Here is an 11,843-nt window from a genome sequence, read left to right on the forward strand (position 1 = left end):
CTGCCATCCAAGACCTCTATACCAGGCGGTGTCAGAGGAAGGCCCTCAAAATTGTCAAAGACTCCAGCCACCCTAGTCATAGACTGTTCTCTCTGCTACCGCACGACAAGCGGTACCGGAGTGCCAAGTCTAGGTCCAAAAGACTTCTCAACAGCTTCTACCCACAAGCCATAAGACTCCTGAACAGCTAATCATGGCTACCCGGACTATTTGCACTGCCCCCCCACCCCATCCTTTTTACGCTGCTGCTACTCTGTTAAGTATTTATGCATAGTCACTTTAACTCTACCCACATGTACATATTACCTCAACTACCTCAACTAGCCGGTGCCCCCCGCACATTGACTCTGCACCGTTACCCCCCTGTATATATAGCCTCCCTACTGTCACTTTATTTTACTTCTGCTCTTTGTTTTTCTCAACACTTTTTTTTTTGTTGTTGTTTTATTCTTACTTTTTTGTTTAAAATAAACGCACTGTTGGTTAAGGGCTGTAAGTAAGCATTTCACTGTAATGTCTGCACTTGTTGTATTCGGCGCATGTGACCAATAAAATTTGATTTGATTTGATTTGATTTGATTTGATAAGAGCGTCTGCTAAATGACTAAAATGTAAAATGTAATGTAAAATGTGAGAGACAGAGACTCAAATATCACACTCATTTGTACATATCCACTTTATACATAAACTGAGGCAAAGTTGGTTCCTGTTTCAGTCATGTCTTTGGTCACGTTCGCGTGGGTAAAACAAAAACACCCTAATGATTTGTTGACAATAGGGCCTCCCACAATGCAGGTGATGGCTGCAGGATGAAGTTGGTGAAGAGCAACTGTAGAAACTTGCTGTCGAATGATTTCAAAACTTCATGACCTTTGATCACATGATTTTTGTAACGTTCATGAAGTCGACATGTAGGTGCAAGTTGGACTAGTTTAACCCCATAATGCAACACACTTTGAAAGGCAGTGACCAACGATGGTCATCGACTTCAACAAGTGTTACGCTCGACGCGCCCACTCTCCCCACTCAAGAAAGATACGTCAAGAGAAAAACGCAATGACATCATATCATGCGCCAACGCACGATTCTTAGGTGCAGAATCTCACGTGTTTCAAAATGTCTGCCTTCTGTGTTGTTGTCATGTGCTGAGTTGCTGATTTATTTTCGAGCACCAGTCGTTTTTTATATATTCTAACCACTTCAAAGCGTTGAACAAATTATAAAAAGTAAACGGTGCAGTTACTTATCGCAATGGCTCAAAGAAAGAAGAAACTGACGAAGAAAAAGAGACACATTGGCCACCGGGTGCCTGACGAATCGGATGGTGGAGACTTCGAAGTTGCTGCTAAAATTATGGACGATGATTCTGTAAGAACCATTTAATGTTTATGTTATTGTAGCTAGGTAAACAATTTGCTCTAGTCATTTGAGCAAACTTATGTACATCTACCAGCTATGAATTTACTTAGCCAGTTGTAAACCCTTAGCTAGCTAACATGCTAAATAGGCAGCTAGCATTGGATGTCAACTTGTCTCGAGGACTTGGCTGGTGGTGTAAACGTTCCGATTTGCAACTAAAACGAGAGTTTCTATTGGACAAATTCAGGTAGGTCCCCCCCCCGTTTCGATCAGTTTGCTTCCGTTTAAAAAACGTTTTGCAACAGAGACCATCGGGGTTGTTACTAGTTACCACAGCCACAAAGTCAAAATAGGCTCTTTTAAATTCATGAAAACAACTCATATTCTTTGGTCATAATTTCAGTTTAGGCATAAGGTTAGCCGTGTGGTTTGGGTTAATGCTAGGGTTAGGTTTAAAATCAGATTTTATGAAGAGAAATTGTAGAAATAGGTGGGGCTTAGCCATTTGTGGCTGTGGTAACTAGTGACGACCCATAATCAAAGTAATGAATACGCCCCAGTTGTGGGGCTCTGAAATGTTAGGCCTAGAGTTGATTTATTGCCATTTACATTAGAAAATATTAAAGTTGTGCTAGATTTGGTTTTGAGTGGGATATGATTACGAGCTTATCAATCTCCATAATGACAATGTCATGTTATTTAATGTAATTAATTCAATGTGTTTTTCAGCCTGGCGGAAAGTTACCTCGGTTCCCTGGAGCTTCGTCAGAGTGCCTGTCTGATGTGGAACCTGACACCAGGGAGCTGGTCAGAGCTCAGAACAAGAAGAAAAAGAAGTCTGGGGGCTTCCAGTCCATGGGTAAGAAATTGTGGTAGGCTTACCAGTAGGCCATGTTATACAGCAATATGTCCTGCGTATGTCCTAACTGCCATATTTTGGTAATTGCAGGTCTCAGTTACCCAGTTTTTAAAGGGGTCATGAAGAAGGGCTACAAAGTCCCTACTCCAATCCAGAGAAAGGTATGCCAATGCCCTTGGATCTTTACATTTCACTGATATATCAGGTAGATTATTTACGAGACCTCTCTCTCCCCATTTCAGACTATCCCAGTGATTCTAGATGGCAAGGACATGGTTGCCATGGCAAGGACAGGCAGCGGGAAGACAGCTGCGTTCTTGGTGCCCATGTTTGAGAAGCTGAAGGCCCCCCAGGCCCAGACAGGGGCCAGGGCTCTCATTCTGACCCCCACCAGAGAGTTGGCGCTGCAAACCATGAAGTTCACCAAAGAGGTAATTATTTTTATAGTCAATTTGTCATCCATCACTTTACAATATAATATACATATTTGTACGTAAACTAGGGTTGTCTGCTTCATGTTTTCATTTTTGCCTTGGAAAAAATATTGCCATACTGGTAACGTCACAGCCCTAACGTAAATGGGGTAATCTTTGTAATTTTTTAGGGATAGTATGTTGTTTTGTTCATTGGCCAGTACAGAAAATAGTAACTATATTCCTTTTATTGTGTTTCAGTTGGGGAAATTCACCGGCCTTAAGACTGCTTTGATCCTTGGTGGAGACCGGTATAATTAATTAAATCTTCAGTCTTGTTGTGTTAAATTGTTATTGTGTTTACAAGCATCAACTGAAACCTCTTGTTTATTTTCAGAATGGATGATCAGTTTGCTGCACTTCATGAGAACCCGGACATGTATGTACACAATGGTCTTCACAACTGCTGTATTTTGCTATAATGCAATTTTAAAATTTAATGAGGTTATAGGTTTTGTTCTGTGCTGTTGATTTTAGTTAAGTCTTCTGCCTACAGAATTATCGGTACCCCAGGTCGTCTGATGCATGTTGTCATGGAGATGAACCTGAAGCTACAGAGTGTGGAGTATGTTGTGTTTGATGAGGCTGACAGGCTGTTTGAGATGGGCTTTGCTGACCAGCTCCAGGAGATCATCCGGAGGCTTCCAGACAACAGACAGACACTGCTGTTCTCCGCCACCCTGCCCAAACTACTGGTGGAGTTTGCTAGAGCTGGTAAGCCCAGCCACAACATCCCTTCAATGGCATTATGAAGCCCACCCACAACCTATGCCTTCTTGTGCAGCCTTTTGATATTGAGTTGTGTACAAGGCAGGATGTGTAGTGCTCTGACAGTATTGTGTTTTGTGCAGGTTTGACGGAGCCAGTGCTGATTCGTCTGGACGTGGACAGCAAGCTGAGTGAGCTGCTGAAGGTTAAGCTAAAAGACTTGCTAAAACCCACATTCACACAATTTGAAGTTTGGTTACACTCAGTTGGAATCCCTTAGTGTTGAAATATGAAACCTGTGCTTGATTCAATGATGTAATAGAAAAGTTGTAGCAAAACATTGCATTTTCTCCTCTCCCAGCTGTCGTTCTTCCACCTGAGGATGGATGATAAGCCGGCTCTGCTTCTCCACCTGCTGAGGAACGTGGCGAAGCCCCAGGAGCAGACAGTGGTCTTTGTTGCCACCAAACACCATGTGGAGTACCTCAAAGAGGTGAGACCCCCGTGAATAGAAGGAGAAACTAGTCATGGAATATGTTTTGGTTGTCCTCAGCCTTGTACCTTTTTAAACAAGTTTTGAATGTAACTCTCTGTCACCCTATGTTTAGCTGCTGTCCTCTGAGGGCGTGGAGTGTGCCTACATCTACAGTGCCCTGGATCAGACGGCCAGGAAGATCAACATTGGTAAATTTGTCCACCGCAAGGCCATGGTGCTGATTGTGACAGACGTGGCTGCTCGCGGTATAGACATCCCCCTGCTGGACAACGTCATCAACTACAACTTCCCCTCCAAAGCCAAGCTCTTCCTGCACAGAGTCGGTGGGTAACACAAACAACAGGGGGAACATTATAACTAAATTATGCCCAACATACTGTTTTAGGTTATCTTGAATTGTCACTTATGTACGTGGGGCAGAAAGGCCAATGACAACCATCTGAATCAATGAAATATAGGGTCTTCCTCACCATTGACTGTTGGCTCATCTCTGGTTTTTCAACCCCAGGTCGAGTGGCACGTGCCGGCCGCGGTGGCGCTGCCTACAGCCTGGTGTGTACAGATGAGATACCTTTTGTCTATGACCTCCATCTCTTCCTGGGGAGACCCCTTCAGCTGGCTACGCCTGACCACCGACAAGGTACCAGCACTGGACATAAACATGTCATACACAGTTTGAGGGAATGGAGCCATTGCTCACCGCTGCAGTTGTCTTGTCACACTTGTTTTCTGTCATGGATACTCAATTCTCTTGCTCACTCTCATATATATTTCTGTCTCTGTCCGTTCCTCGTGCCTCTCACTCACTCTATCACTCTCTCTTTCTCCATCTCCTCTTAATTTCTATATTTTTCTCTCCTTCCCTCCAGAGTCGGACGGTGTGTTTGGTCGTGTACCCCAGAGCATCCTGGATGATGAGGAGTCCCAGCTGATTACGGCCCATGAGAACTCTCATGACCTGCAGAACCTGCGCCGCATAGCGGACAATGCCTACAAGCAGTACATCAAGTCCCGGCCCATGCCCTCGCCAGAGTCCTTTAAACGGGTCAAGAACACAGAGCTCCCCAGCCTGGCTGTCCACCCACTGTTAGGTCAGTAAAGGTGTCCACATGCTTCCCATCAGAAACCGTTCGGAACAGTTTGTGCGTATATTATGACAACATTTTGTGACGTTTTGGTTGTCGGCAAGGGTTTCTTCGGCTGTTCGTGTACACAAAAACATTTCTTAGGCAAGCCGAATTTCGGTACCCAAGTCTACGCCCCTTAGTCAGTCATTGGTCAACAGTAGGGATTCCTCAATTATGTATTTGTTGTCATTCAATGATAGATGACTCGTTTTCGTGCAAAGTTTTTCACTTGAGAAATACTGCACCAAACATCTTAGTTAGATGTAAAATTCCGTGACTAAGATCTCGTCAAAAATGTCAGAATGAATAAACGTCAGAATTAATGACAGATTCTTGAGTTATCTTCGATTAATTCTGACTATTTTGAGGAAGTCTATACTGGTTACGGCATCTGAAGATTGACAAAGAGTACTGCTGCTGCTTTTTCTCGTTTTTCAAGCGGTCTTTTAAGGGAGTATTCGTGCACACTCGTTCTGCTAGGCGCCAGCCGAATCGAAGCATGCGGAAGCCTTTAGATCACTGACCTAATAACAGTACTTTTCCAGTGCACTTAAATTTGTGATATTAAATCAATGAAGTTTCTGTCTCAATGGATCCTCGTCAGATCTAGGGTTCTCTCATGAAAATCCCACGTAGATACTCCCTTACTCTTGCTATGATATTAACCCACATTGCTTTTGTCTATTTTCAGGGTCAGGCTTGGAGAAAATGGAACTGGAGCGCCTTCAAATGGTGGACTGCATTAAGGGCTACAAGGCTAGAGCTGTGAGTTTGGATTGGAAATGTATATGGGAAGCTATTCTCTATGAATAAATTACTAACCTGTATTAATGCTGTTTAAACCACCATGGCACTTTTTCTCCAGACAATCTTTGAGATCAACTCTAGCAGCAAGACCAACGCCAGCGTGGTGATGCGAGCCAAGCGTTCTAGGGACACACGGCTGGTGGATAATTTCACCCAGAAGAGGGTGGTTCTGGCTGCAGAGGGCAGGTATCACGTTCCTGTCACTGCTCTGCCCTCCACACACCACACGGCAGACCAGGAGGACAGTGAAGAGGAGGACCTTCAGGTTAGCACTTATACACTACTGAGTATCCATCTACATTATATAAAACCTAGCATGTATGTGTTCCATTTGCTAGTCAACAATGGTGTATAGCACCACCACAGACAAAGTAGTATCATATGACCAATTATGCTGTACTTCTGTCATTTCTCCACCAGGGTGTGTTCTCTGAGGTAGTGGGGGGGAAGAGGAGGAAGCCACAGGACGACGGCGAGGCGGAGAGGCCAGACAGTAAGAAGACCAAACAGACTGGCCGTGATGAGGAGAACTACATCCCCTACAGACCGAAGGACTTCAACTCTGAGAGAGGGTATGAGAAAGGCTGACTACACAGTCCACTCCGCTTTACACAAGACCAAAATAGTCATTCTGTGAGTGTGAATGTGGGATAAGGGTGATATAACTCAGTGTTTGTTTGCAGACTGAGCCTGGGAGCAGAAGGCACAACGTTTGAGCAGCAGGCTTCTACTGCTGTACTGGACCTGATGGGAGACGAAGGAGACAGACTCAACCAGCACAAACACATGATGAAGTGGTAAGAGAACACCATGACACACACACACACACACACACCATGCGACCTCACTTGACATATCCATCATCTCTCTGCAGGGATCGCAAGAGAAAGCGCTTCGTCAAAGAAACAGGAAAGGAGGCAGACCAGAAGAAGAAGAAGAGAACAGAGAGCGGACAGATGATCAACAACAAGAACAAGAAGAACTTGTATCCTTTTTGTCATCTCAAACTGATCTTTAAGTCCTCACTTTTAATTGTACCACTGCAGTGTTTTTAGGATGTTTTATCTCCTTGACCCCGTTTCTCAGCTATGAAGAGTGGAAGAAGAAGTACAAGGTGGATGACGGAGGGGGTGGAGATTCAGATGGAGAGACCGGAGGTGGAGGCAGAGGAAGGAGGGGTGGAGGTAGGAGTGCACTTCATCAGAGGGCTCTAGCTAGAGTTTGGATCGGTTGTTTGTGATGGTCTGATGTGGGGTCTGTAAGTAAAGCAGACATTGACACATCCCTTTGGGACATTCTCCAAGCTCCAGTCTTTGGGCTCTACTACTACCTAAGATCTATTCCAAAACACTTAGTAAAAACGAGCATCAAGAGGTTTGATGTACTTTCAAAATGTCAATGTTTCTTGCAAAACAGCATGATAAAATAATGCTGAACAATTGAAATGCTGCCCTTCACTTCTCTAACCCTGTCTCCCTCCCCCTCTCTTCCAGGCAGAGGCAGGCCTGGCCGGGGCCGAGGTGGCCCATCCCGGGGCCCCAACTCCCAGCCCCTGGGTCCCCCAGGCCAGCAGAGGGGTGGTAGCGGTGGCTCTCGGGGCCCGCGCTCAGAGCTGAAGAGCCGTGACCAGATCCTAAAGCAGCGCAAGAAGACAGAGAAACAGAGGTTCCTGCAGAGTGGAGGCTTGAAGAAGCTCCGGGGCAAGGGCAAGCAGCGCCTCAACGACCAGAAGAAGTCTGGCTTTGGCCGTGGTGTACACAAGAAGGGCAAGATGAAGAAGAGACTGTGAGGGAGGGGGGTGATGAATAGATGAGGTCTGTGGAAAAAGAGCTAGTGAGAGATGGAAGAATCGGCGAAGAGATGAGGCAATGGATGGAGAGGCTTTTTTTCATCCCAAGTTGGGGGTTACGGAGGGTAAGATCCGTGTCCACATATTTTATGTGCCCCTAGCCTTGATGCGGCTGTGCATGACAGGGCTAGACCAATTGAAACCTGTATTTTACAGATCTGTTTGCATCATAACCTATCCAGATGGATCGCTATCTCAATATAATATTTGTTTATGTATGTGATTTGTGTTATTATCTGTGACTGTGTTATTCTTTATTATAAAGTCCTAGGAGGAACAGAAAAACCCATTACAGTAGGTCATACAAAGCTGCCCATTGAGCAGTGTGAAATTCATTCCTGTTTTTTCTGGGCAGTCGGAACAGATCGATGAGGTCAACCACATTGTACAAAGAATAACCTGCCAGTCTACCAGAAGGTGGCAGTAAAGCCTAGAGAGAGGTCTGCCAGAGGATCTCGGGTCACTACCAACATGTTTTCATTTCAGAGATCTGTATTCATTTGACCAAGCTGACAGCGGAGTAACCAGAGGGTGTTGAGAGATTTACTCCGGGCCAAGAGTGTGGTGGAGATGGAGGTTCACTAGAATAAGGAGAATTGGGGAACGTTTCTGTCAGCAAAGAGCCACAAAGCCAACCTCCCTACATTGCCTCCAGTCGCTAAAAGAAAGCTGTGTTCTATACACTTAACAAGACATGTTTGGGAAAGGGCTTTGTAGTAGGTTTTTCTCCTTTTTATGCAATTTTAATATACAACAAAAGTATTCATTTGGTAAATTAATACACTAAAACCTACATTAGATAAATACAATCAGTATGTTTTTTTGCAGATTTGTTTTTCTTCCCTATCCAATTGTTTTTGTTAACTGTAGCCAACACTGAACTTTGCATTCAGCATAATTTCTGTACCATATTTTCAGGAAAAATATATATGTAGGCACGCCATAAGCCTAAAAACACAGGGTCAAAGACGGAGTGTGTTTTGAAGTCCTGCCGTTGTACAACAGATGAGCTGACGTGACTGGAGAGACACACTCCGTCTGAATGTGGTTAGATGCAAGTTGTTTGATGATATGTGTACATGCTATATCACAAGTTATCTATGGTCAAAGTTATCTTTAGGCCTGCTCTACTAGAATGAAGATTTGTGGCTTCCGTTTCTGTCTATGAATTTACTCAAGTTAAGTGAAGACTGCTGCTAGTTACAGTGCCTTCAGTAACTATTCACACCCCTTGACTTTTTCCGCATTTTGTGTTACAGCCTGAATTTAAATTTGATTAAATAGAGATTTTTATGTCACTGGCCTACACACAATACCCCATAATGTCAAAGTGGAATTATGTTTGTAAGGAAACTGCTCAGGGATTTCACCATGAGGCCAATGAGACACTTGAAAACAGTTACTGAGTTTAATGGCTGTGATAGGAGAAAACAGGCTGGATCAACAACATTATAGTTACTCCACAATGCTAACCAAATTGACAAGAGGGAAAAGAAGGAAGCCTGTACAGAATACAAATATTCCCAAAACATGCATCCTGTTTGCAAAAAGACCCTAATACTAATATGTTCAAGCATAGTGGTGGCTGCCTCATGTTATGGGTATGTTTGTAATCCTTAAGGACTGGGGAGTTTTTCAGGATAAAAAAGAAACGTAATGGAGCTAAGCACAGGCAAAATCCTAGAGGAAAACCTGATTGAGTCTGCTTTCCACCAGACACTGGGAGATGAATTCACTTTTCAGCAGGTCAATAGCCTAAAACACAAGGCCAAATCTACACTGGAGTTGCTTACCAAGAAGACAATGAATGTCCCTGAGTGGCCGATTTACATTTACGTCATTTAGCAGACGCTCTTATCCAGAGCAACTTACAAGAGCAATTAGGGTTAAGTGCCTTGCTTAAGGGCACATCGACAGATTTTTCACCTAGTCAGCTCGGGGATTAGAACCAGCGACCTTTCGGTTACTGGCACAACGCTCTTACCCACTAAACTACCTGCCGCCCCGAGTTACAGTTTTGACTTAAATCTGCTTGAAAATCTATGACAATACCTGAAAATGGTTGTCTAGCAATAATAAATAATTAACAACCAATTTGACAGAAAATAATAATATGCAAATATTGCACAATCCAGGTGTGGAAATCTCTTAGAGACTTACCCAGAAAGACTCACAGCTGTAATCACTGCTAAAGGTGCTTCTACAAAGGATTGACTCAAGGGTGTGAACACTTATGTAAATGAGATACCTGTATTTCATTTTCAATAAATTTGCAAACATTTCTAAAAACATGTTTTCACTTTGTCATTATGGGGTTTCTGTGTGAATGAGTGAGAAATGTTTTATATTTAATCGATTTTGAATTCAGGCTTTAACACAATTTGGAATAAGTCTAGGGGTATGAATACTTTCTGAAGGCACTGTATTTAGAGGCAACATCATTTATCATCGCTGAGACATATGATGTGGGTACCTCTCAAAAACAAACACAGGCAGTTTGAGTAATATATAGTCATTTATAAACTGAGTGGTTCGAGCCCTGAATACTGATTGGCTGAAAGCCAAGGTATATCAGACCGTATACCACAGGTATGACAAAACATTTATTTGTACTGCTCTAATTAAGTTGGCAACCAATTTATAATAGCAATAAGGCACCTCGGGGGTTTGTGGTATATTGCCAATATACTACGGCTAAGGGCTGTGTCCAGGAACTCTGCGTTGCGTTGTGCGTAAGAACAGCCCTTAGCCATGGTATATTGGCCATATACCACACCCCCTCTGGGTTTATTGCTTAAATATAGCTTCAAATAAAGAGATGCTCTGCTTTTTTGACACCACACTCCACAAAGCAAGTCCTGCAGGCTCTAGTTTGATCTTATCTTGATTATTGTCCAGCCATATGGTCAAGTGCTGCATAGAAAGTCCTAGTTAAGCTGCAGCTGGCCCAGAATAGAGCGGCACGTCTTGCTCTTCATTGTAATCAGAGGGCTAATATTAATACTATGCATGCCAGTTTCTCTTGGCTGAGAGTTGAGGGAAGACTGACTGTGTCACTTCTTGTTTTTCTAAGAAACATGTTGGAAATTCCAAATGGTTTGCATAGTCAACTTACACACAGCACTGACACACACACTTACCCCACCAGACATGCCACCAGGGGTCTTTTCACAGTCTCCAAGTCCAGAATAAATTCAAGGAAACATACAGTATTATATAGAGCCACGAGTGCATGGAACTCCCTTCCATCTCATATAGCGCAAGTGAACAGCAAATCTGGTTTCAAAAAACAAATCAAGCAACACCTCACGGCACAACGCCTCTCCCCCATGTGACCTACTTGTTGTGTGTATGTACTGACATGTATGTGTAACTGATAGATGCACACACATGACATGTTCATGTTTTTAAATGTATGTAAATTGTAACGTTTATTTTTGGTCTGTAATGTATTTTTCGTTATGTGTCGGACCCCAGTAAGACTAGCTGTCACCATTGGCATCGGCTAATGTGGATACTAATTAATAAAATATAAATAATTACAAATATCTATATATAGCTTCCAATTTTGGCCCCAAATGCTTTGTCATTTTTCCTTTTGTTGAGTAGGCTACACAACTCCAGACATTGCCTACGTGTACTGTAAGTGCATTCTTGCAGGGCCAAAACTATCCCAGAGACCCAGTATCCTCCCTTTTTGATTGAATAGCACCCATAGTGTAGATATGATATAGCACTGTACTGGCTGCTCCAGAACTGGATGGGAACAGCAGGGAGAGAACAGTGTCTGTGATAGGAGTTAATCCCGTGGAGATACAGGCCAGCCTGGCTTCTCCTCAGCCTACCCGCTATCAGATGGCCCCTCCGTCCCCTCTCTAGGCCAGTCCATTGCAGCGCAGCAGCGGTTCTAGAGATGACTAAGAACGGCAGGCTTATCTGTGTTCCCGGCCATGACACAGCATCCACTTGAGATAGGCCAGAGACAGTGAAGCCTCAAGGCCCAGCAGGCTCATGTAACACCACAGGACCAAGGTACTATGGGCTGTGTACGTATGGAGATGATTGTAGTGGAGAATAACTGACCATACCACTCCCCACTAAACAGTTGGCGACTGTTACTGAGGAGGAGGTTTTGGTGGTTGTCTTGGCCAGGCCTGGCTTTGTT

The 11,843-nt window shown here is 43.7% G+C and overlaps 1 protein-coding gene across 1 annotated transcript; it reads left to right on the plus strand.

Moving 5' to 3' along the window:
- Positions 1-1,093: 1,093 nt before the first annotated feature.
- Positions 1,094-8,831, plus strand: LOC121582513 (ATP-dependent RNA helicase DDX54). The gene is made up of 19 exons (XM_041898363.2): positions 1,094-1,368; positions 2,089-2,218; positions 2,309-2,379; positions 2,461-2,649; positions 2,893-2,942; positions 3,029-3,070; positions 3,188-3,405; positions 3,543-3,604; positions 3,761-3,892; positions 4,008-4,218; positions 4,404-4,535; positions 4,765-4,986; positions 5,714-5,787; positions 5,888-6,094; positions 6,250-6,401; positions 6,513-6,626; positions 6,704-6,814; positions 6,916-7,013; positions 7,323-8,831. The coding sequence occupies exons 1-19, from the start codon at positions 1,252-1,254 to the stop codon at positions 7,616-7,618; spliced, it is 2,628 nt and encodes an 875-aa protein (XP_041754297.2). The 5' UTR covers positions 1,094-1,251; the 3' UTR covers positions 7,619-8,831.
- Positions 8,832-11,843: the final 3,012 nt, after the last annotated feature.

Source organism: Coregonus clupeaformis, chromosome 15, assembly GCF_020615455.1.
Source record: "Coregonus clupeaformis isolate EN_2021a chromosome 15, ASM2061545v1, whole genome shotgun sequence".
NCBI lineage: Eukaryota > Metazoa > Chordata > Actinopteri > Salmoniformes > Salmonidae > Coregonus > Coregonus clupeaformis.